This window comes from Hemitrygon akajei, chromosome 5 (assembly GCF_048418815.1).
Source record: "Hemitrygon akajei chromosome 5, sHemAka1.3, whole genome shotgun sequence".
Classification (NCBI taxonomy): domain Eukaryota; kingdom Metazoa; phylum Chordata; class Chondrichthyes; order Myliobatiformes; family Dasyatidae; genus Hemitrygon; species Hemitrygon akajei.
Window position 1 is genome coordinate 125,407,684 of NC_133128.1, and position 26,195 is coordinate 125,433,878.

General features: G+C 42.3%; 1 protein-coding gene across 1 annotated transcript in view; it reads right to left on the reverse strand.

Annotated features, from left to right (window-relative positions):
- Nucleotides 1-13,009: 13,009 nt before the first annotated feature.
- Nucleotides 13,010-26,195, reverse strand: part of LOC140728154 (transmembrane protein 41A-like) — a 28,497-nt gene continuing 15,311 nt past the window's right edge. Inside the window, exons 4-5 of the mRNA XM_073046408.1 lie at nt 20,600-20,738; nt 13,010-19,246 (exon numbers count right to left, since the gene is read on the reverse strand). Of these exons, the coding sequence (XP_072902509.1) occupies nt 19,029-19,246; nt 20,600-20,738 (357 nt within the window). The 3' untranslated portion in view covers nt 13,010-19,028. The remainder of the gene's footprint in view (nt 19,247-20,599; nt 20,739-26,195) is intronic.

A 26,195-nucleotide genomic window follows, 5' to 3' on the forward strand; every position in this document is an offset into this window, starting at 1 on the left:
CATCCAGAACTCTCTGAGTAAAAAACTTACCCCTCACATCCCCTTTGAACTTATCACCTCTGAACTTACCCCCTCACCTTCTATGCATGCCCTCTGGTATTTGACATTCCTACCCTGGGGAACAGATAATCACTGTCTATCTATGCCTCTCAACTTCTTTCAGATCTCCACTCAACCAAGTTCGTCCAGCCTCTCTTCACTTTTGAATTCAATGCCTCGACTAGTAAAAGCAAGTATTATATAAGCCTCCTTAACCACCTTATCGACCTGTGTAGCCACTTTCAAGGAGCTCTGAGATCCCATGATCAACACTGTTATAGACCTTCCCCTTAACAGTGTACCGTTCTCTTGCATTTGCCCCACCGAGATGTAACATCTCACATTTATCTGAGTTAAACTCCAGCTGCCATTTCTCTGCCTGTATCTGCAATTTTTCTATATCACAGTGTATTCTTTGCCAGTCTTCTGCACTGCCCACAACTCCACCAATCTTGGTATCATCCACAAACTTACTAACCCACCCATCTATATTTTCATCCTGGTCATTTTATTTATATATATCACAAACAGCAGAGATCCCTGCAGAACACCACTAATTACAGACCTCCAGGTTGAATGAGTCCCTTTGACTGATCCTGTGTCTTCTATATACAAGCCAGTTCTGAATTCAAACAGCTAATTTGTTGCAGACCCCATGCATCCTAAGAGGGACTTTATCAAACGCCTTACTAAAATCCAAGTAAACAACATCCACTGTCCTACCTTCATCAATCACACTCGTCACCTTATCAAAAAATTCAATCAATTTGGTAAGACATGACCTGCCATGCACAAAACCACACTGGCTCTCCCTAATTAGGCCATAGGTTTCCAAATGCTCATATTCTATCCCTAAGAATTTTCTCTGGCAATTTTCCTTACAACTGATGTAGACTCACCGGTCTGTAGTTCCCAAGACTTTACCTTGCTCCCTTCTTAAATTAACGTACAACTTTAGCTACTCATCAGTCCTCCAGGAGCTCACCTGTGGCTAGAGAGGACATGAAGATACTAATCAAGGCCACATCAATCTCATCTCTTGCTTTCTTCAATAACCTGGGGTAAACCCCTTCAGGCTCTGGGGTCTTAACCACCTTAATACTCATTAGGAAGCCAACACTTGCTCCTCCCTGACTTCTAAATATCCTTACTTATCTATATACTCAGCACTAATCTGGTGCACTGTGTCCTTTTCCTTGGTAACCTCTAAGGCTAAGTACCTCACTCATATTTTCTGCAATGTTTCCCACTTTATCCTTAAGTTGTCCTACCCTGTCCCTAGTTATCCTCTTACTCTTGATGCCTTGGGATTCACCTTAATCCTACTTGTCAAAGACTTTTCATGGCCCCTCCTGGCTTTCCCAATTCCCTTCTTTAGTTCTTTTCTGGCTTCTTTATAATCCTCATAGGCTCTCTTTGATCCCAACTTCTGAAGCTTTACATATGTTTCCTTTTTCTTCTTAACTAAATTCATAATCTCTCTGGAAATCCAAGTGTCTCTAATCTTTCCATCCTCATCCTTCCTTGTAATAGGAACATACCTTTCCTGTACTCTGTGCAATTAATCTTGAAACACCCTCCACATGTCTGATGTTAACTTTCCCAAGAAAAAGTGTTCCTAATAAACTCTTAGTTCCTGCCTAATGCCCTTGTAATTTGCCCTACTCCAATTTAAAACTCTCATGCAAAGACCATACCTATCCTGAAAGTTAAGGAGGAGTTGGTCCCTGTTCCCTAACTGCTCACCCACTGAAAGGTCAGACACCTGGCCAGGTTCATTACCCAGTACAGCCCCTCCTCTTGTTGGACCATTCACATATTGATTTAATTAGACCTCCTGGATACACTTGACAAATTCTGCCCATCTAAACCCCTTGCACTAAGGTACCAGTTTATATTAGGGAAGTTGAAATTGCCCATTACAACAACCCTATTATTTTACATATTTCCTTAATCTGTTTACTGTACATGCCTGTTCCTCAGTATCCCGGTGGCTATTGGAGGGACTCTAGTGTGATTGCACCCTTCCTATTCCTGAGTTCTACCCAAATGGACTCATTGTCTAAACCCTCCATTATGTCTCCCCTGAGTGTAACTGTGGTATTGCTCCTGATTAGAAGTGCAACTCCCAACTCCACTTTCAGCCAGCATCATCGATGCCACTGCCACTGAGATGCACTACAAAAGCAGCACTTCCTTGAAAGAGTTGTAAAGAGAGCTGTGGGCACATTGCCCTCCATAAACCAAAGTTTTGAGTCCAGGAGTTGGGATGTTATGTTGAGGTGGTATAAGCCATTGGTGAGGCATAATATGGAATGTTGTATGCAGTTCTGGAAAGGTGTCAATAAGATCGAAAGAGTACAGAGAAAATTTACAAGTATATTGCTGGGACTTGAGGACCTAAGTTATAGGGAGATGTTGACTAGGTTAGGACTTTATACCCTGGAGTGTAGGAGAAAGAGGGGAGCATATACAAAATTATGAGTATAGATAGAATAAATGCAAGCAGGCTTTGTCCACTGAGGTTGAGTGAGACTAGAACTAGAAGTCATGGGTTAGTGTGAAATTGAAATGTCTAAGGGAATCATGAAGGGGGTCTGCTTCATTCTGAGGTGGTGAGGGTGTGGAATGAGCTACCACTGGAAGTGGTGAATGCAGGTTCAATTTTAACATTTAGAGAAACATAGAAAATCTATAGCACAATACAGGCCCTTCGGCCTGCAATGTTGTGCCAAACATGCTTACTTTCAAAATTATCTAGAGTTACCCATAGCCATCTATTTTTCTAAGCTCCATGTACCTATCCAGGAGTCTCTTAAAAGACCCTATCGTATCTGCCTCCACCACTGTCACTGGCAGCCCATTCCACGCATTCACCACTCTCTGTGTAAAAAAACTTACCCATGACATTTCCTCTGTACCTGCTTCCAAGCACCTTGAAAAACTGTGCCCTCTCGTGTTAGCCATTTCAGCCCTGGGAAAAAGCCTCTGACTATCCACACAATCAATGCCTCTCATCATCTTATACACCTCTATCAGGTCAACTCTCATCCTGCACCGCTCCAAGAAGAAAAGGCCAAGTTCACTCAACCTATTGTCATAAAGCATACTCCCCAATCCAGGCAACATCCTTGTAAGTCTCCTCTGAACCCTTTCTATTGTTTCCACATCCTTCCTGCGGTGAGGTGACCAGAACTGAACACAGTACTCCAAGTGGGGTCTGACCAGGGTCCTATATAGCTGTAACATTACCTCTCTGCTCGTAAACTCAATCCCATGGTTGATGAAGGTCAGTGCACCATATGCCTTCTTAATCACAGAGTTAACCTGGGCAGCAGCTTTGAGTGTCCTATGGACTCGGACCCCAAGAACCCTCTGATCCTCCACATTGCCAAGAGTTTTACCATTAATACTATATTCTGCCATTCATACTTGACCCTACCAAAATGAACCACTTCACATTTATCTGGGTTGAACTCCATCTGCCACTTCTCAGCCCAGTTTTGCATCCTATCGATGTCCTGCTGTAACCTCTGACAGCCCTCCACACTATCCATAGCACCCCCAACTTTTGTGTCATCAGCAAATTTACTAACCCATCCCTCTACTTCCTCATCCAGGTCATTTATAAAAATCATGAAGGGGTCCTAGAACAGATCCCTGAGGCACTGGCCACTGACCTCCATGCAGAATATGAACTGCCTACAACCACTTTTTGCTTTCTGTGGGCACGCCAGTTCTGGATATACAAAGCAAGGTCCCAAAATTTATAAATTTTGATAAGTACATGGAGGGCTATGGTCTGTGTAGAGGTAGATAGGACTAGGCAGAAGATCAAGGAGATCTAACACCCCTTTCATTATCTTATAAAGTACGATGCCACTCCTGCTTTCCCCTAAGTAGTGATCTTCCACAGCTTCGACTTCCAGGGCCCTCTGAGTGTTATTAAAATTTCTGACTTCCTGCTGCATTTCTACCTGTGCTCTCTGTCAAACATTGTCCACCAGATGCCACCCACAGGTGCTAGGTGGGTGTACGCCAAACCAGGCAGCCAGCATGGTGAGTGGATCTGCCTGGCATGGAGGGGTGACAGTCTACCAAATTCTAAACCCAGCAGGACACCGGGAACAAGACTGGATCACATCAGCATGAGCACTGGAACTAAATGGGGTTTTGGAGAAAAGAACCAAGTTTAGAGGTCCTGCGAAGATGTTACAACACGACCCTTCACCAAGGATCACCTCATCATTGTGGTGAGGTTCAGGAGTTCCTGAACTCCTGAGAGTGATGCTGTCTGGAGTTTAACCATCTGGCACTTAGCTCATGATAGGGTCACCCACAAAGGTAAGGTCAAGGGGGAGCTTCCAGACACGGCAATCCAACCAAGACATCGATAGTGGTGCTAGCAGAAGGTGATGAGACATCACAACAGCAGTGAAGGGTCTCCAGTCATCTTGCACTCCATGCCACTGAACCCTGACCCTAATCTGTCAAGGACTGTGTGGTGGTTGCCCATGCATCAGCCTCCTCATGTTAAACAAAGTCATGTACGGGTGCTCTCCATTAAGGGAATCCTACCCATGCTGTACTAGAATATGTGAGTCCTAGATCAGTCTTACAGCCAGTTGAGGACTTGCCCTTTGAAGAACATCAAACTGGACTCCAGTAATCATATTACTCTACCACTATTGTTACTGCACAAAGGGCAACTTCTATGGCCATTTAACTTCCTCACCACTGACTTAACCTTTAGGGAATCCTGCATGACGACTGCCAAGTCCCTTCGCATCTTTGAGTTTTTAAAAGTTCTCTTCTTTTTCAAAAAAAAACGTCCATTCCTTTGTTCCTTCTACCAAAGTGTATGACCATGTACTTCCCAAAACTGTATTCCATCTACCATTTCTTAGCCCATTCTCCTAATCTGTGTTCTTCTGCAGCCTCCCTGTTTTGTCAACACTACCTATCCCTCCACCCATTTCCATATCATCTACAAACTTGGCCACAAAGCCATCAATTCTGTGCATTCAAAATAACACCTTCAGTCCTGTAGTTATCACCCTTTCAATTTTGGCCCCCTGTTACAGTTTAGCTTATCCCACTGACGGCGATTTTGCCCTATGATTCTGGTTCCCGTCCCTCTGCAAAATTAGCTTAAACCATCCCCAGCAGCTCTAGGAAACCTGCCCATAGGATATCGATCCCCTCAGGTTCAGGTCTCTGAAGCTTGATGCACTTCATGCAGATGTAGTTCTCAGGGAGACTGGAGGTCTGAAGTTCCCACATCTCACACAAGGAACATACCACTAACTCTGGACCCATTCTCAGCACATTAGCTATGTACTAAGCAAAAAAATAATAGAAATTTATTAGTACCTCCACCTGAGCTTGTCTATGCCTGAGCACTCTACCAGTGGCCACTCCATTTACACCTCACTTATTTTTATTGGCCCTTGCTGTGTCTAATAGATCATTATGACTGCAGGCTACCAAAAGTATTTTTATACCTCACACTGCCTCACCAGCGTAACCTCTCGCGATGATTGCAGTCTGCCAAAACTATATCAATTAAGTTGAAAGAGCGCAGAGAAAATTTACAGGGATGTTGCCAGAGCTTGAGGTCATAATTTATAGGGAAAGGTTGAATAGATTAGGATTTTATGCCCCAGAGCATAGGAAAATGAGGGAAGATTTGATAGAGGAATGCAAATTGTGAGGAGCTAAATGCAAGTAGGCTTTTCCCATTGAGGGTGGGTGAGACTAGAAGTAGAGGTAATGAATTAAGGGTGAAAGATGAAATGCTTAAGGGGAACATGAGGGAAACTCAGAGGGTGGTAAGTGTGTGGAACGAGCTGCCAGTGGACATGGTGAACGCAGGTTGAGAGGCTTGGACAAGTACATGGATGGAAGGGATATGGAGGGCTATGGTCTGGGTTCAGGTTGATGGGACTAGGCAGATTAATAGTTCACCATGGACTAGGTAGGCTGAAGGACCCGTTTCTGTGTTGTAGTGTTCTATGACTCTATGCAGAGGCTAGAGGACACATTCAGAATTTGGCAAATCCAAATCTTCTGCATCCACAGTGATGAAGTGTTTTGAGAGGCTGGTGTTGAAGCATATCAGCTCCTGTCTGAATAGTGACTTGAACCTGTTCCAATTCGACTACCAAAGCAACAGGTCTACAGTAGATGCTATCTCGTTGGCTCTTCACACAACTGTGGAACATCTGGACAGCAAAACTGCATATATCAATTACACCTCAGCATTTAATATAATCATCCCCTCAAAGTTAATCAGTAATCTCCAAGACCTGGGCCTCAATACCCCCTTGTGCAATTAGATACTGGAATTCCTTACTTGTAGATCCAGTCAGATCAGATTGGCAAAAACATCTCCTCCACAACCTCCATTAGCCCAGGAGCACTGTAGGGATATGTACTTGGCTTCCTGACTGTAAGGCTAATTACAGCTCCAACACCATATACAAATTTGCTGATGACACCACTGTTGTGGGCTGTATCAAAGGGGGTGATGAATCAGCATACAGGAGGGAGATTGAAAACTTGGCTGAGTGGTGTAATAACAACAGCCTCTCAATCAATGTCAACAAGACCAAGGAACTGATTGTAGACTTCAGGAGAGGGAAGCCAGAGGTCCATGAGCCAGTAATCATCAGAGCTTCATAGGTGGAGAGGGTCAGTAACTTTAAATTCCTGGGGGTCACCATCTCTGAGGACCTGTCCTGGACATGTCATATAAATACAATTGCAAAGAAAGCACAACAGCACCTCTACTTCCTCAGGAGTCTCAGCGGGGGTGGGGGGGGGGGGGTCAGCAGATCATCAAAAATCTTGGCAAACTTCTATGGATGTGTGGTGGAAAGTGTGTTGACTGACTGCATTACAGCCTGGTATGGGAACACCAGTGCCTTTGAGTGGAAAATCCTACAAAAGGTAGTGGATTCGGCCTTGTAAATCATGGGTAAAACCTCCCAACCATTGTGCACATCTACATGAAACATTGCCATAGAAAAACAGCATCCATCATCAAAGATCCTCACCACCCAGGCCATGATCTTTTCTCACTGCTGCCATCAGGTAGAAGGTACAGAAGCCTCAGGATTCACAGCACCAGGTTCAAGAACAGTTACTACCACTCCCAGCCATCAGGCTCTTGAACAAAAGGGGATAGCTATACTCATTCGAGGACTCATTTAGGAACTCTTTTATATTGTTACTTCATGCTCAATATTTATTTCTATTTACAGTATTTATGTCTGCATTTACGGTTTACAATTCCTTATGTTTACAGTTTACAGATCCTGTTTACAGTTATCATTCTATAGGTTTGCTAAATACGCCCGCAGAAAAAGAATCTCAGGGTTGTATGTGGTGACATGTATGTACTCTGATAATAAATTTTACTTTGAACGTTTGCATTTCTCACCCCAACTCTCTCCCTACATTTCTGTAAAATCATTCAAGCTGGTCAGGCAGGATTTGAAGATCAGGGTGTTTCACCACACTTTTTTGGATACATAGCTCAAGATCATAAGGTCATCAGACATAGGAGCAGAATTAGGCCATTAGGCCCATCAAGTTTACTCTGCCATCCCATCATGGCTGGTCCTGGACCCCATACACCAATCTTCTTACCATAACCTTTGAAGCCCTGCCCAATCAGGAAACTATCAATTTTTGCTTTAAATTTACCCACAATCTTGGCCTCCACAGCTGTTTATGGCAGAATATTCCACAGATTCACCACTTGCTGGCTAAAAAAATCCTCATTCCCTCTGTTGTAAAGGGTTGCCCATCAATTTGAAGGCTGTGCCCTCTAGCTGTGAACACCACCACCATAGAAAACATCTTCTCTACATCCACCTTATCTAGTCCTTTCAACATTCAGTTGGTTTCAATGAGATCCCTTCACATGCTTCTAAATTCCAGTGAGCACAGGCCCAAAGCTGCCAAACACTCCTCATATGTTAACCCCTTCATTCTTGGAATCATCCTTGTGAACCTCCTCTGGACTCTCTCCAATGACAACACAGCCTTTCTGAGACATGGGGCCCAAAGCTGTTGACAATACTCCAAGTACAGCCTGACTAGTGTCTTATAAAGCTTCAGCACTATCTCCTTGTTTTTAAATTCTATTCCTCTTGAAATTGCATTTGCCTTCTTTACCATAGACTCAACCTATAAAATTAACCTTCTGGGAGTCTTGCATGAGGACTCCCAAGTCACTCTGTACCTCTGATGTTTGAACCTTCTCCCCATTTAGATAATAGTCTGCACCTTCATTCCTTTTACCAACCATACATTTCCCAACACTGAATTCCATCTGCCACTTTTTAGCCCATTCTTCCAGTTTGTCTAAGTCCTGCTACAGTCACATTGCTTCCTCAGCACTACCTACCGCTCCACCTATCTTCATAACATCTGCAAACTTTGCCACAAAGTCATCAATTCCATTATCTAAATCATTGACAAACAATGTGAAAAGTAGTGGTCCCAATTCTGACCACTGAGGAGTACCACTAGTCACTGGCATAGAAAAGGCCCCTTTATTCCCACTTTCCTGCCTGTCAGTTATCCCTCCATCTATGTCAGTACCTTTCCTGTAACACTGAAGGACTTGATCTTGTTAAGCAGCCTCATGTGTGGCACCTTATCAAATGCCTCCTAAAAATCCAAGTAAATGACATCTGCTACGTCTCCTTGGTCCACCCTGCTTGTTACTTCTTTGAGTAACAGATTTGTCAGGCAAGATTTTCCTTCACAGTAACCATGTTGACTTTGACTTATTTTATCATTAGCATCCAAGTACCCCGAAACCTTATCCTTAATAATGAACTCCAACACTTTTCCAACCACTGAGGGAAACTGGCCTATAATTTCCTTTCTTTTGCCTTGCTCTCTTCTTTAAGTGACATTTGCAATTTTCCAGTTTTCTGTAACCATGCCAGAATCAAGTGATTCTTGAAAGATCATAACCAATGCATCTGCTATCGCTTCATCAACCTTCCTTAGGACTCTGGGATGTAGTTCATTGGTCCAGGTGACTTATCCACCTTAAGACCTATCAGTTTGCCTGGCACCTTTTCCTTTGTAATAGCAATGGCACTCACGGGCTTCTGGCACACTTATTTCCTTGTCCATAACTACCTCACCAGCATCATTTTCTAGTGATACAATATCAACTCTCATCTCCCTTTTACTTTTATATAACTGAAAATAAATATTTGGTATCCTGCTTTATTGGCTAGTTTGCCCTTATGTTTCATCTTTTCCCTTCTTATAGCTTTTTTAGTTGCCTTTTGTTGGATTTCAAAAACTTCCCAATCATCCAACTTCCCACTCACTGTTGCTACCCTTTCCTTGGCTTTTATGCAGTCCTTAATTTTCCCTGTCTGCTATGGTTGCCTTGTCCTGCCATTTGAGAACAACTTCTTCTGTGGGACTTATCTATCTTGCACTCTAAACTATTCCGAGAAACTTCAGCCATCTCTGCTCTGCTGTCATCCCCGCCAGTATCCTCCTCCAGTCCACCTGGGCAAGCTCCTCTCTCTCGAGCCTCTGTAATTCCCTTTATTCCATTGCGATACTGATACATCTGACTTATGCTTCTCCCTCTCTAGACTAATTGCTTCTCTTTTCATATATTCTGCCTGAGCTGCTATGCATCTGTAGCATTTTGTTTACATCAAGCACAGAGGTTTACAAAAATTATGAGGGGTATAGACAGGACAACTGCAAGTAGGCTTTTTCCACTGAGGTTGAGTGAGGCTATAACTACAGGTCATGGGTAAATGGTGAGATACTTGAGGGAGAACTTATTCAATGAGGGTGGTGAAAGTGTGGAACCAACTGCAAGTGGAAATGGTGGATGTTGGCTCAAATTCAACACTTAAGAGAAATGTGGATAGTACATGAATAGGAAGGCTATGTTCCATGAAGGGACTAGACAGTTTGGCAAGGACTGGATGTGCGAGTCTGTGGAATTCTTTGCCACAGATGGCTTTGGAGGCTGGGTCATTCAGGCCAGCAGCGGTTGATAGGATTATGATTAGTAAGGGTGTTAAAAGTTACAGGAAGGCAGCAGGAAAATGGGGTCAAGAGGGCTAATATTTTAGTCATAATCAAATGGCGAAGCTGACAATAGGCCGAGTGGCCCAGTTCTGTTCCTATGTCTTATGGGCCTATTTCTGAACTGTAGTGCTCTGTGACTAACTGCCCATCTACACCAATCCCATTTGTCTACATCACACCCACCCCTCTACTCCTTTCTTAGCAAAGTACCTACGAAAATGTCCTTTTGAACTTTGTAAATGCATCTACCTCCACTACTTCCTCTGGCAGCTTATTCCAGATAATCACTGCCCTCACTGTGCACAGCTTACCCCTCCACCAACTTCATATTTCTTCCTTCTCAACCTTAAATCTGTGCTTTGTAATTCTGCATTCCTGTTCTGATTACAGATCATGTGCCCTGCATTATTTTATAAATCTCAACAAATACACCCCTTGGCCTCATGTTCTAATGAGAATGAACCCAGCCTATCCAATATTTCCTTACGTACACCCACATTACTTTGGGGCACTATTCCTAGAAAAAACTTGCCTTGTGATTTTCCAAATGCATTGTATTTTGGTTTTCTGCCCAGTTACAGGTCTGAAGGTAGACAAGTCACCTGGACCAGATGGCCTACACCCCAAGGTTCTGAAAGAGGTAGCCAAGGAGATTCTGGAGGCACTAGTAGTGATATTTTAAGATTCACTAGATTTTCAAAAGTTCTAGAGGACTGGAAAAATGCAAATGTCACTCCACTCTTTAAGAAGGGATGGAGGCAAAGGACAGGAAACTATAGGCCAGTTAGCCTGACTTCTGTGGCTGGTAAAATATCCACTAATAAGGATAAGGTTTCAGGGTACTTGGAGGCACATGATAAAATAGGCCAGTCAACGTGGTTTTCTTAAGGATGTTAGAATTCTTTGAGAAAATAACAGGCAGGATAGACAAAGTCAGTGGATGTTGTTTACGTGGACTTCCAGAAGGCCTTTGACAAAGTGCTGCATACAAGGCTGCTAAACAACATAAGAACCATGGTATTACAGGAAAGTTACTAACAAAGACTGAAGATTGTCTGACTAGCAGGAGGCAAAGAGTGGGGAATAAAGGGGACATTTTCTGGCTGGCTGCCGATGACAAGGGATGTTCCACGGGGTTTGGTGTTGGGACTGCTTCTTATTGTGTTATGTGTCAATGGTTTATTTGATGGAATTGATGGCTTTCTGGCCAAGTTTGCAGAAGATAGGAGAGATGGAGGAGCGTGTCAAGTTGAGGAAGCCAGGGTTCTGTAGAAGGACTTAGGAGAATGTGCAAAGTAACATGGAATGCGGTAGGGAAACGTACGTCATGCACTTTGGTAGAAAGAATAAAGGTGTAGATGATTTTCTACATGAGTAGCAAATTAAGAAATCAGAGGTGCGAAAGGACTTGGGAGTCCTCATGCAGGATTCTTTAAAAGATAACTTGCAGGTTGAGCCAGTGGTAAGAAAGGCAAATGGAATGTTATTATTCATTTCAAGAGGACTAGAATATAAAAGCAAGGATGTAATGTTCAGATTTTATAAGGCATTGTAACAACCAAGATAGAGTGGAGAGAAAGTTCCCTATAGTGGGGGAGCCTAGGACCAGAGGACCATCCTCAGACTACAAGGATGTCCCTTTAGAACAGAGGTGAGGAGTAATTTCTTTAGCCAGAAGGTGGTGAACCTCTGGAATTCATTACCACGGACAGCTGTGGAGGCCAAGTCATTGGGTATATTTAAAGTGGAGGTTGATAGGTTCTCAATTAGTAAGGGTATCAAAAGGTTATGGGAAGGCAGCAGGAGAATGGGGTTGAGAGGGATAATAAATCAGTCATAATGGAATGGAGCAGACTCAACGGACCAAATGGCCCAAAACGTCTTCTTTGTCTTATGGAATAGATCCCATCTTGTCCTGGGGATTTATCCACCCTAATGCAATTCAGTATTTCTAGTGTTTCTTCTTTCCTGGCATGCAGATGCCTTTCTCAACTCCCCAGACTCCACATCCTCCCTGGTGAATACCAGTAACAGATATCCATTTAGCAAGTCACTCATATCCTGTGTTTCCACACAGATTACACCTCTGGTTCCTTAACTATCTTTTTGCTTTTAAGGCTTTAGGATTCTCCATAATAGTGTTTATTTCAAATTTTCCAGCTTCTGGAGTTTTCTTGATTTCCAAATCCTGCTCTTCTAGAATGCTTGCGTGCTCTCACAAGCGCTACTCCCACACCCACTGCTATCCATATTCAGGCATCATACTATTCACTGGGAAGGGTGGCTCTGTAGCATTGTACGGAGACAGCGGCTAGTCACTACTAATGTGTCTAAACCAAGGGAACTTTTACTGCAAGCTTTCAAATGGCTTGCACACTGCAGACCAGATTTTGTGCCAAACAAAATATACTTCTGTGTGCAACCTGAACACCTTAGACTATACACAATCACACTTATGGGAGCCAGGAAGGGCCAAAATCTGACTGTATGTTTTATGGCTTTATGGTCTACATGAAGATAACTCATTGGAACAGGGCAACAACTTGACAGGCCAGAATGAAGTAGATCCAATGGACGTACAGTATTCCAGAGTCCTGGATCTAAGCCCAGTGGTCATCAAACTTCAAAATAATTGTAATTAGACTACATCTTTTCTGGTTGGTGTCACATAAAGTAGCAACTGCAAACAGATATTATTTCTACCGCAAACAAGGGATTGTTGAATGATGGCAGTTTTATATCTGTTTGGCCACTGTGTTGACAGCGTGTAGAGAGAACTAATCTATACCTGTGAAATTGCACAAAGCTGGCTCACCATATGAATCTAGCACAGCACAAACCTCTTGACCAATTTACACTTGAGAAACCAGGAACACGGGTGAATATTTAAATATTTTATTATTTCAAAGTATGACTCACTTTTTTAAACAAGTCACATGACATTCAAATCACAGATCCAGTCCACTTACAGTGGAGAAAATGAAATGCAATTGATGAAAATAAAACATGCAATGTAAACACTCCTTTGGTAAAGTCAGTCTTATGGAGATGCTGAGATGTATCTACAATCTTTATAGAAAATACCATTCACAATATATAAAGCAAGGCTGACTTGCTTGGTTTATAAAAATTTTACAACAGCAAAAATGTTTAGAAATCTGAGAGAAATCCATTTAAAAATATATTAAAATCCACTCCCACCTCAATAATAGTGTATTAAATCGCCACTGCTCACCCTCAGGCACAATAAATACGAGTTATATTGCAGCCTCAACCTGAAATTCGTAGCTTTACTGGATTTGTTGATGGCAGTACCTCATTCTGTGTGCCAGACAGTCATATAGGCACGGCCTTGTACACACCACACTGCCCTTAAACCTTCCATGTTTGCATCCAGCCAGTCTGTGGTCAGAGTGCTCGCTCATTCACACATTTAACTGCTTCCACACAAGCTAATGCATTAAAGAACTTATTGCCTCAGCACCTTCATGTGCAATAGGTCTTACAGGTGAAGATAGGTGAAGTGAAGATAGTGGTGTTGCAGGCGAGGGTGGCTATGTGGAACATGCTGTGCTCTATCTTTACAGAGTGCTGCTCTTGTATTGGTCTCTTACTTCATGCCGAACAGTACACAGTCTTCCACTGGACAGTAATTACAAGGAAGTTCACGTGCAAATGATCAGCCTTCAAAGATTGCTCATCTTCTCTAAGGTATGTGTACAAAAGTATACACAGTTTACTTTCAGCATACAGAAGCAGTGCTTTTGGTTTACACGCACTCCATAATTAACTTCAGATACTAAACAATGTGTCAATTACACAAGACCAAGGTAAAACTAGGGCCAAGAAACATATTCCCAATAGGATAGTTGGCACTGCCAACCACTAAGCCATTCATACCTTTAGCAACAAGCTCAAAATAGGAGCTTTAAAAAAAAAAATCAACATAAAATTTCAAGACCATCAAGCTGTGATTGTAATTTTTATTCTGATGTGGTACTGACATTTCATTGCTTCATCCATCACATGAAATGCAGCACATCGAATTGTAGTACAATTCACAGGGTGCTCTAGATAACCAATCTGTTGGCAGACAATACATTACGAATGAAAGGCACTATATTAAATAAAGCTCCTGAAGCATCTTAGTAGTTGAATGCAAAGGTGAGCAATCACAGGAACAAATTCTAGCCACAACTCTCCAATACCAGTGCCACACCACTGTGATGATGTACTCTGTACACAGCTGAAAGCAATCTACAATGCACTGCCACTCAACACAGGACAAAAAGGGTCACTGCACTTCCACAGTTAACAGGCAATTCTATCTTTATTTTCAAAAACGGAGGCAGCTACTGCAAAGTAAGCCACATGCCCTTGAAACGAGCTTGTCATTGGCTGGCTCAGGTAGTCTGTTGCCGTTGTGTCAGGAGACTGGCATTGAGTCCCTTTGCAGGACCTGATCGTCCAGGGCAGTATAACCATTTGATTTATGGCACTGAGGGCCATTCATTTACCGCAAAGGAAGATGCATTTTAAAGCACAAAAGATCCAATGACTTCCAGGAGATGTAAAATTACTGGCAAAAGTACTATAAAACGCAGCACAGACTGAGAGGAAGTTCACGAGCATGAAGCCAGGAATGAAAGGCTTAATGTATGAGGAGCATTTGGTGTCTCTGGGCCTGTACTTGCAAAATTTTGAAGAACAAGGGGGAGCACATATTGAATATTGAAAGGCTTAGATAAAGTGAATAGGGAGAGAATGTTTCCTATAGTGAAGGAGTCTAGGATCAAAGAGCGCAGAGTCAAAATATAAAGATGTCCCTTTAGAACAGAGAGGAAGCGGAATTTCTTTAGCCAGAGGGTGGCAATTCTGTGGAATTGATGGCCACAGATGGCTCCCAAAAACAATAGACAATAGGTGCAGAAGTAGACCATTTGGCCCTTCGAGCCTGCACCGACATTTTGAGATCATGGCTGATCAATTACTATCAATACCCGGTTCCTGCCTTGTCCCCATATCCCTGATTCCCCTATCCATAAGATACCTATCTAGCTCCTTCTTGAAAGCATCCAGAGAATTGGCCTCCACTACCTTCCTAGGCAGTGCATTCCAGACCCCCACAACTCTCTGGGAGAAGAAGTTTTTTCTTAACTCTGTCCTAAATGACCTACCCCTTATTCTCAAACTATGCCCTCTGGTACTGGACTCTCCCAGCATCTGGAACATATTTCCTGCCTCTATCTTGTCCAATCCCTTAATAATCTTATATGTTGCAATCAGATCCCCTCTCAATCTCCTTAATTCCAGCATGTACAAGCCCAGTCTCTCTAACCTCTCTGCATAAGACAGTCCAGACATCCCAGGAATTAACCTCGTGAATCTACGCTGCACTTCCTCTACAGCCAGGATGTCCTTCCTTAACCCTGGAGACCAAAACTGTACACAATACTCCAGGTGTGGTCTCACCAGGGCTCTGTACAAATGCAAGAGGATTTCCTTGCTCTTGTACTCAATTCCCTTTGTAATAAAGGCTGATAATAAATCAGCCATGATGGAATGGCTGGAAAAAACTAGATGGGCCAAATGGCCTAATTCCACTCTTGTGCCTTATGGTCCAAAATTATATAAAAGTCATACTTATTTAATGGATCAGGCATCTCCTGTCAACCAGGACGAACAGAATACGAATACTACGCCCTCCTAATATACAGTAACATCTCCTGCTGGTCCATTACAATGGATAACAGGAGAATGGGACACCCTGTGAGCTGGCACAGACACTAACTAACCATCTACATCAAAATGTAATCACAATGTCCAATTAATTCAGTTAAAATACTGAAATAAACAGAACGCAAAGCAATGGATGTTGAGAGTCTGCATGCTTGTTCAGTAATCCTAACTTGTCCAACTCCTGTCTGAAGACCCTAACACAAAGTGTTGAACTCAGATGGAAAGCAAACTGAACAGCATTAAACAACTGACCTGCCATACAAAGATGTCCAATTCCTCTTATAAATATGTAGAATGCTGAAGTCCTCTCGCATTGGAGGCTATCAGTGGGGAGGGGGGATGTGTAGGTTTCCTCCCAGAATACAAAGATGTACCAGTTAGTAGGTTAATTGGTCATTATAAATTGTTCTGTGATCTGGCTGGGGTTAAATCGGGGAATGCTGGGCAGTGTGGCTCAAAGGGCCAGAAGGGTTCATTCTGTGCTGCATCTCTAAGGTATAAATAAATAGCAGAAATAAACAAATATTAATATAAAGCTCCCTGAACATGGCAACAGAAGGGGACTGGCATATTACGTGCTTGCTTTCATCAGTTGGGCTATCAGTCACAAAAGCTGGAAAGTCACATTGCAGCTGTATAAAACTTTATTCAGACCACCTTTGGAGTATTCTGGTGGTCACATTACAGGAAGTATGTAGATGCTCAGGAGAGGCTGCAGAAGAGGTTCACTAGGATGTTGCTCACTCTGGAAAGATAGGTTAGCCAAACTTGGACTGTTTTCACCAGAGCATCAAAGGCTGAGGAGCAATCTGATCAAAATCTACAAAATTTTGAGAGGCATAGAGTGGGTAGATAGTCAGAGTCATTTCCCCAAGGGCGCAAATGTCAAATACTAGATGGCATAGATTTAAGGTGAGAGGGGAAAAGTTCAAAGCATATTAAAAGTAAGTTTTCTTCTTTCTTAATTCAATAGAGGCTGGTAAATGCCTGAAATATACTGCCAGGGGAAGTGGTAGCAGCTACGATAGCAGTGTTTAAGATGAATTTAGGCAGGCACATGAGCACATAGGGAATGGAGGGATGTCAATTATGTGCAGGTTAAACTGCATCATGTTTGGTGCAGCCAAAGAGCCATAAGGCCTAACCTATACTATACTGTTCTATGTTCTATCCCAGTGTTTTCCCCCACTATGCTCACCATTACATATGGTGTGTGAGTCTTCATTAGTCGGGGGATTGAGTTCAAAAGCCACAAGGTAACGTTGCAACACTATACAACCATGGTTACACCACAACTTGGAATATTATGTTCAGTTCTGACCACCTCATTAGAGAAAAGATGTGGAAGCTCTTAAACAGGGTGAAGAGGAGACTTGCTAGGATGCTGTCTGGATAAGAAAGCATGTCCTTGAGAACAAGTTGAGCAAGCTTGGAATTTTCTTTCTGCAGCAAAGAAGGATGAGAGGTGGCTTGATAGAGGTGTACAAGATAACAAGAGGCATAGATTGAGTGAATAGCCATAGACTTTTCCTAAGCCAAAATGGTTAATATGAGGGGGCTTAAGGTGATTGGAGGTACAGAGAGTGTCAGAGGTAACTTTCTTAAATATAAACAGTGGTGAGTGCGTGGAATGCTCTGGATGTGTACTGTTCTAAGCTCCATTTCCCTCCCCACCTTCACTCTGTCCCACAGGTGTTTCCACTCATGTTCCTGACTCTCATTAATCCTCATTTCAATTCTTGGTCCCAGTCTGACCTCTATCCACCACCAATGAGACCGAAGGAACAACCACCTCATCTATCAACTAGGACATGTCTTTTCAACTAGTTGCCATCCTTCCACCACAACACAAGTCTTCCCCATTTACACTGTCACTGAGACAAAGCAGATCTGAGCTAAATACAAATCCTAACATTCTGACTAATGTCTCATCTTTCCCCACAGATCGTATAAATCTGAATAGCTTTCTATGTTCATTCCTCCCTGGACTGGCCACTAGATTTTAAAACAAATAAAGGTATTCACTTATTTATTTTAAGATTATCAGACAAGAATATCCTTGTTTGTTCTGAGCTGTCTGGGCACAGGTACATTTGAAGAGCCTCAAAGTCCATTCTCATTCACTTAAGGACACTTCTCATTGGCTTTAGATCACCTCCAATTCTGTTTGAATTGTGAAATCACAATCCAAACCTTTCTGTGAAAGTTGTGCAGGAAAAAAAAAGTAGCCCATTAATTGTGTGCAAACTTTGAGTCCTCCCCCAAAGTGACTTTACATTTCAACATCTGCAGAATCTCTTATATTTTTATTCAAGGATCCACCTCCCTGACACGACCTCGGGCTACTTTATGTCAAAGGCATAAAGAAATGAAGCTTCAATATACATATATAAATATACTTACTGTAATTGATTCACTTATTTATTTTTCTTTCTATATTATCATGTTTGCATTGAACTGCTGCTAAGTTAATAAATTTCATGACACATGCCGGTGATAATAAACCTGATTCTGAAATCACCTAATCATAAAACTGTAGAACAGAATGACCATTGGAGTGGGAACCATTTACCTCCTGTAATCCTAATGTCCTGTTCCTAATTTAGAAGGACAAGCAAGATCTTCTGCGAATTACATCTTCACCACTCCACAGAGTCTGGGGTGAAACTGTACAAAAATCACTTCTTCTGACATTTTATTAAAAAGGCTAATTTACACTAATTGATAATTTGATTTATTGCCCAAAACAAATAGACTTAAAAGTTTCAAAACTTTCAGAAAATTTTGTCATGTTTCTGACTTGCTGAAAATTTAACAGATTTAAAATAAAAGCACCTACCTTATCTCTGCATTTATCAGCAGATTTTTTTAATTACATGAAATTACGAACCCACTCACATGTACAGTGTTCTGTGCTGGTAGAAATCAACTATCTGACTTATGGTGGGCATCTGCCAGTGAATGGCAGCCAGAAGGATTTAACCTGAATGGGTGGCCTGTAGGGAGGTGTATATTTAGTTTTATGAACAGTTGTATGGCTCAGGTTCTTCTGAGCAGCTTCTATAGTACAAATAAAACTCTACATTCAAGGAAGATTATTTCTTCATATTAAGACTTTCATACCAGGGTACAATTGCAAGTCACAGAAGGATTAGCACCAGTCACCGAGTTTTTCGATTGCTGTCCAAATGCCCATTTTTGACCTTTCCAGTCAGCTGGTGGTGGCTGCAGTGTTTGATTATAGCACCAGGCATAAGTGCCACCATGGCAATGGCCAGCAGTTTCATGACGATGGACCATGAGAACAGGTTGTCCAGTGAGGATATCTCAGACAGAATGCAGCCAGTCTGCACACAAATGAAGTTATAAGGAAGAAGACCTGAAAAGAGGAAAGTTAGTAAGTTTAAACAAAACCATAATTAAAATATTACAAATTGAAAGAATGCTTACTACACAAACAATTGCTACATTTTATTCCTAAGAACCAAATAGACAATTTAATTTTTGAATACAACTTTGCTGTGGTTATACAGACATTTATTTATTTAGAAATACAGTGTGGAACAGGCTGTAACAGGGTAATGAGACAGCATGTGTGAAGTTCACTACTGTATTATTTCTCAATGTGCAGAAGAACCCGAGATAGAGGAAATCTAGCATCCCCCCTGCAGAGGACTCGAGAAAAGGATCAACACCCCCTCCCCCCCACCACCAAAAGAGTTCACAATACAATGAAGATACTCAGTAAAGACACACACTCATTGCCTTGAGGTTGGGGTGACAGGTCCTTCCAATGGACAGATGCATTTCTTGTGGTGCTGAGGCAATGCGAGATAGGGAATTCTGGCCAATGCAGGGCAAGGCCAATGATCGAGCAGTGTATGCCGATATCACATCATACAATATGGACAAGAACTGGGGATGAGGGCAATCCCATGACATTGCTGCCTTTTCTTTGTTGGTGAGAGGGAATCAGAATTGGGTTTAATATCACTGGCATACACCATGAAATTTGTTGTTTTGTGGCAGCAGCACAGTGCAATACCTACAAAACAATAAATTATAATATATATATAATAAAATTAAATAATAGCACAAAAAGAAAGCACAAGTAATGAGGTAATGTTCATGGGCTGGTACTTTATCTGTTTAGAAATCTGAAGTTCAGTAATTGCATCAATACGTTGGGCCCAAGATGGCAAGTGTTAATGAAGCTGGCATGGGAAGCTGCTGTTGGAGATTATCTGCTGCAACCCATGATTGAGGCAAAAACAATACAGACTGAACAGTATTAAATTGATTGCAAGAATGTGGCAAATGTGTATGCAGCCAACTGATCTCACAATGAATCAACTGGGCCTCTTATGAGTGGAGGGCTCTCTTATTGGCACGGGCTTTTGAGTGTGTATGTTTGTCTTGCCAAGACCAGTATGTAGCTCCCACACTGTTGCCCAGCATGTACTGTTACTAACAGGACTCAGTAAAAATGTTTAATCGTACTACTCCTTTGCCATTCTTGATCTGCACCTACATTCAAAATTCAGCTTAAATATACAACGAGAATCAAAGGCAGTTAGGTTGGGAGGAAAAGCAGTTAATAGAGTAGAGGTTTTGGTTTGCAAGTCAATTGAGTAATGTACAAGTTTTGACAATCTGACTGATACATCTCAATAGGTTCTCAATTTCTCTCAATACAAAGGCAAAAAAAGACTTTTTGAGAAACATGTCTTACCGACAACGATGGAGAAGAAGAAGTGTGTGAGAGGAATATTGAGGATGGGCGAAGTGATGTTGAGAAACCAGTTTGGAGTCATGGGGAAAAGCCTGAGAAACAACAGGAAGAAAAACAGGCTGTTCCTATTCTCTTGCACCTGTCAATACAAAACCAAACAGCTTCAACAAGTAAAATCAAATTAACAAACAGGCAGAATGTTAGTCATATTGCAGAAGATGTCAAAAAACTGGAGATAATTGCCTTGAGGCACAAACTCCTTTCTTGAAATGGTGGTGGAGGCACAAATACTCAATACATACAAAAAGAGCTTAGATTAGCATGTGATGTGTAGTTACCAAACGAGGATATGGAAACAGGGATTTGGCTGTCATGAACATGGTATGAGAATGCCTCCCAAGAACCACCATGATTCAAAGTCAAAAGAGTCAGTTTATTGTCATACGCACAAGTACACAGACGCACAGTTTCAATGAAAGTCTTACTTGCAGTAGCATCACAGGCACATTGCACCATATAAATATCATTCACAACAAACACAAATGAAACATTAATTATTACACAAAGTCCATCTTAGTACCAAGAGATCAAGTAGTCATAAATTCTAGTGACTAGGGTGGTGCCAGTTAGTTCAAGGACTGAATGAATATAGGACAGTACAGTAAAGGCCTTTTGGGATGCCCTGCTGACCTTTAAATCTACTCCAAGATCAGTCTAACATTTCCTTCCCACAGAGCACTTCATTTTTTTCTGATCATCCATGTGCCTATCTAAGAGTCAATACTCCTAATGTATCTGCCTCTAATGCCATTTCCAGCAGTACATTCCATGTACTTACACTCTTACGTACCACCAACACCCTGTCCTATACTTTCCTCCAATCATCTTAAAAGTATGCCCACTCGTGTTAGCCACTGGCATCCTGGAAAAAAGGTGCTGGTTGTCCACTCTATCAATGTCTCTTATCTTATACACTTGTATCAAGTCAGTTCTCACCCTCCTTTGCTCCAAAGGGAAAAAGCCTTAGTTTGTTCCATCTTTCCTCATAAGACATTCTCTCTAGACCAAGTAGCAATTGGTAGATCCCCTATGCACTCTCTCTAAAACTTCCACATCCTTCCTATGATGAGGTGACCAAAACTAACATAATACTCCAAGTGTAGTCTGACCAGTGTTTTATAGAGCTGTAGCATTAACTCATAGCTCTGGAACTCTACCCCCACCCCCGACCAATGAAGGCCAACATACCAAATGCCTTCTTAATCACCCTATAAACTTAAACGACAGCTTTGGGTGATCTATGTACGTAGACCCCCAAGATAGCTCTAATCTTCTACACGACTAAGAATTTCGATATTAACCTTGTTTGATCTTCCAAATTATACAGTACTGAGCAAAAGTCTAGATGACTAGATAGAGCACGCTAAGGTGCCTAAGACTTTTGCACAGTGTTGTAGTAATTTTATGTATTGTACTGTACTGCTGCCGCAAAAAAAAAATCATGAACAATGTTGGGCCCTTGAAGAATGAATTGCGTGAAATTGTTATGGGAAACAGAGAAATGGCAGAAGAATTTAATGAGTACTTTAGATCTGTTTTCACTAAGGAAGACACAAGCAATCTCCCAGATGTATGGATGGGCTAAGGACATAGGGTAACAGAGGAAATGAAACAGATTGACATTCGGAAGGAAACAGTGATGAGAAGACTGATGGGACTGAAGGCTGACAAATCCCCAGGTCCAGATGGTCTGCACCCTAGGGTACTAAAGGAGGTGGCCCTGGAAATTGCGGATGCATTGGTAATCATTTTCCAATGTTCCTTAGATTCAGGATCAGTTCCTGAGGATTGGAGAATGGCTAATGTTATCCCACTTTTTAAGAAAGGAGGGAGGGAGAAAACAGAGAACTATCGACCTGTCAGCCTGACATCAGTGGTGGGAAAGATGCTAGAGTCCATTATTAAGGATGAAATAGTGGCATATCTAGATAGCAGTGATAGGATTGGGCCGAGCCAGCATGGATTTACCAAGGGTAAATCATGCTCGACTAATCTGTTGGAGTTTTTCAAGGATGTAACCAGGAAGTTAGACGGGGGAGATCCAGTGGATGTAGTGTACCTCGATTTTCAGAAGGCATTTGATAAGGTCCCACATAGAAGATTGGTGGGTAAAATCAAAGCTCAGGGCATCGGGGGGAAGGCATTGACATGGATAGAAAACTGGTTGGCAGATAGAAAGCAAAGGGTAGCAGTGAATGGGTGTTTCTCGGAATGGCAGGTGTTGACTCCACAGGGCTCAGTATTGGGACCCCAGCTGTTTACCATTTACGTTAACGATTTGGATGAAGGCATAGAAAATAACATCAGCAAATTTGCTGATGATACTAAGCTGGGTGGCACTGTGACATGTGATGAGGATGTTAGGAGAATTCAGGGCGACTTGGATAGGCTGGGTGAGTGGGCAGATACTTGGCAGATGGCGTTTAATGTGAATAAGTGTGAGGTTATCCACTTTGGGAGTAAGAACAGGAAGGCAGAGTTGGGTAAGGGAGTAATACAAAGTGATCTCGGAGTCCTTGTTCATCAGTCACTGAAGGTGAATGAGCAAGTGCAGCAGGCAGTGAAGAAGGCTAATGGAATGTTGGCCTTTATTACAAAGGGAATTGAGTACAAGAGCAAGGAAATCCTCTTGCATTTGTACAGAGCCCTGGTGAGACCACACCTGGAGTATTGTGTACAGTTTTGGTCTCCAGGGTTAAGGAAGGACATCCTGGCTGTAGAGGAAGTGCAGCGTAGATTCACGAGGTTAATTCCTGGGATGTCTGGACTGTCTTATGCAGAGAGGTTAGAGAGACTGGGCTTGTACACGCTGGAATTAAGGAGATTGAGAGGGGATCTGATTGAAGCATATGAGATTATTAAGGGATTGGACAAGATAGAGGCAGGAAATATGTTCCAGATGCTGGGAGAGTCCAGTACCAGAGGGCATGGTTTGAGAATAAGGGGTAGGTCATTTAGGACAGAGTTAAGGAAAAACTTCTTCTCCCAGAGAGTTGTGGGGGTCTGGAATGCACTGCCTTGGAAGGTAGTGGAGGCCAATTCTCTGGATGCTTTCAAGAAGGAGCTAGATAGGCATCTTATGGATAGGGGAATCAAGGGATATGGGGACAAGGCAGGAACCGGGTATTGATAGTAATTGATCAGCCATGATCTCAAAATGGCGGTGCAGGCTCGAAGGGCCGAATGGTCTACTTCTACTCCTATTGTCTATATGTGAGTGATGATAAACCTGGTTTTGATATGGGCGTCTATTCTGGACTCAGAATGGGAATAGAGGCAGGGAGATAGGAATCATGGTTGGAAAAAAGGGAAGGGAGAGGGAAGCACCAGAGAGACATTCTGTCATGATCAATAAACTACTTGTTTGGAATCAAATGATCTTGTCTGGTGTCTCAGGGCTGAATGTGTCTGCACCCACACCACCTACCCACCCCACTCCTTCCTCTCCCACATGCCTCCCACAGTCTCCACCCTTGTCATTACCAGCATTTTTGCTCCTGCCAAATCTATAAACTTGTTCTCCACTCCACATTGACAAATACAGTACTGTGCAAAAGTCTTGGGCACCCTAGCTATACATATATTTGCTAAACATTTTGCACAATACTGTATCACTTCACATTTCTCTGGATTTTACTCCATCTACCACTTCTCAGCCCAGCTCTGCAACCATCAATGTTCCGTTGTACCCCACATTAATCTTTTTTACTATCCGCAGCATCTACCAACCTTCACGTCATCTACAAATTTACTAACTCATCCTTCCAATTCTTTATAGTCACTCAAGTCATGTATATAAAAGTAGCAAAAATCAGGGGTCCCAGAACAGGGGTATTCGCCACTGACCTCCAGTCAGAATATGCTCCATACAGCCACCCTCTGCCAAATTTTCCTGGATCCCATGCCTCCTGACTTTCTGAATGAGCCTATCATTCGGAACTTTGTCAAACACCTTACTACATCCATCATCCCACCTTAAACAATTTGCTTTTGCACTTGTGAAAAAAAATCATCAGGCTCATTAGGCACAGTCTCTCTCCCCCCACCCCACAAAGCCATACTGACTATCCGTAATCAGACCATGTTTACCAAATGTTTGTAAATCTTGTCTCTAAGAATTCTCTCCAACAGTTCGCCACCATTGAAGTAAGACTCAATGGTCTATAACTCCCAGGGCTATCCCCATTACCTTTCTCGATCAAAGGAATAACATTTGCCATCCTCCAATCTTTTGGTATGACTCCTGTGTCCAGTGAGGACACAAAGATCATCAAACGCACAGTAATCTCTTCTCTCACTTCCTGTAGAAACCTGGTCATATCCCATCTGGCTCTAGGGACTTACCTAAATGTTCTGTATCATAAACTAGATATGTTCCCACTCACTGGTGAATATGGAAGCAAAGTATTCATCAAGGACCTTCTCTACCTCCTCCAAATCCAAATATGTTTCCTCTTTATCCCGAATCAGTTCTACCCTCATTCTCGTCAGCCTCCTGTTCTTCATGTACATGTAAAATGCCTTGGGGCTTTCCTTAATCCCACTCAAGCCTTTTACTAGCTCTCCTAAGTCCCTTGCTAAGCTCTTTCCTGGTTACCTTGTTACTCTCAAGAGCCCTGCTTGATTTTTGCTTCCTAAAGTACACTTCTCCCTTCTTCTTGACTAGATGTTCCACATATCTTGTCAACCATGGTTCTTTCATCCTGGCAACCTTTCCATTCATCAATGGGACAAACCTACCCAGAACACCATGCAAGTGTTCCCTAAACAATCTCCATATTTCTGCTGTGTGTTTCCCTGAATATACCCGTTCACAATTTATGCTCCCAAGTTCCTGCCTAATAGTATAATTCACCTTTCCCCAATTAAATACTTCCCCACACCATCTACTCCATATCCAAAGCCAAAGTAAAGTTTAGGGAATTACGGTCACTGTGTCTGGAATGCTCATCCTCCAAGAAATCTCTCACCTGACCAGGTATACTGCCTAGCACCAGATTCAGTCGGGTCACTCCTCTAGTCAGCCTGTCTACATATGTTAAGAATCCTTCCTGGACACACAATTCTGCCCTATCTAAATCTCTTTCACTGAGGTGGTGCCAATATTGGGTTAGTTGAAGTCATCTATGACAACAACCATGTTATTTTTGCATCTTCACAAAATCTGCCTACCCCTTGTTCCTCAGTGCCCCAGTTGCTGTATGGAGGAGGCGCAGGGGGAATCTATAGTATACTCCCATTAGTGATTGCCCACATTCTGTTTCTAACTTCCACTCACTCTGTGGATGATCCCTTCACAATATCTTCCCTTTCTGTAGCTGTGATACTAGCCCTGATTAGCAATGTTACCCCCCCCCCACCCCCATCTCTTCTACCTCCCACCCTGCCCCTTTTGAAATATCTAAATCCTGGAACATCTGGCAGCAATCCCTGACCTTGTGACAGCCAAGTCTTTGTAATGGTCACAAGATCTAATTTCCATGCACTGGCTTATGCTTTAAAGTTCATCACCCTTATTCTTGATACTTCTTGCATT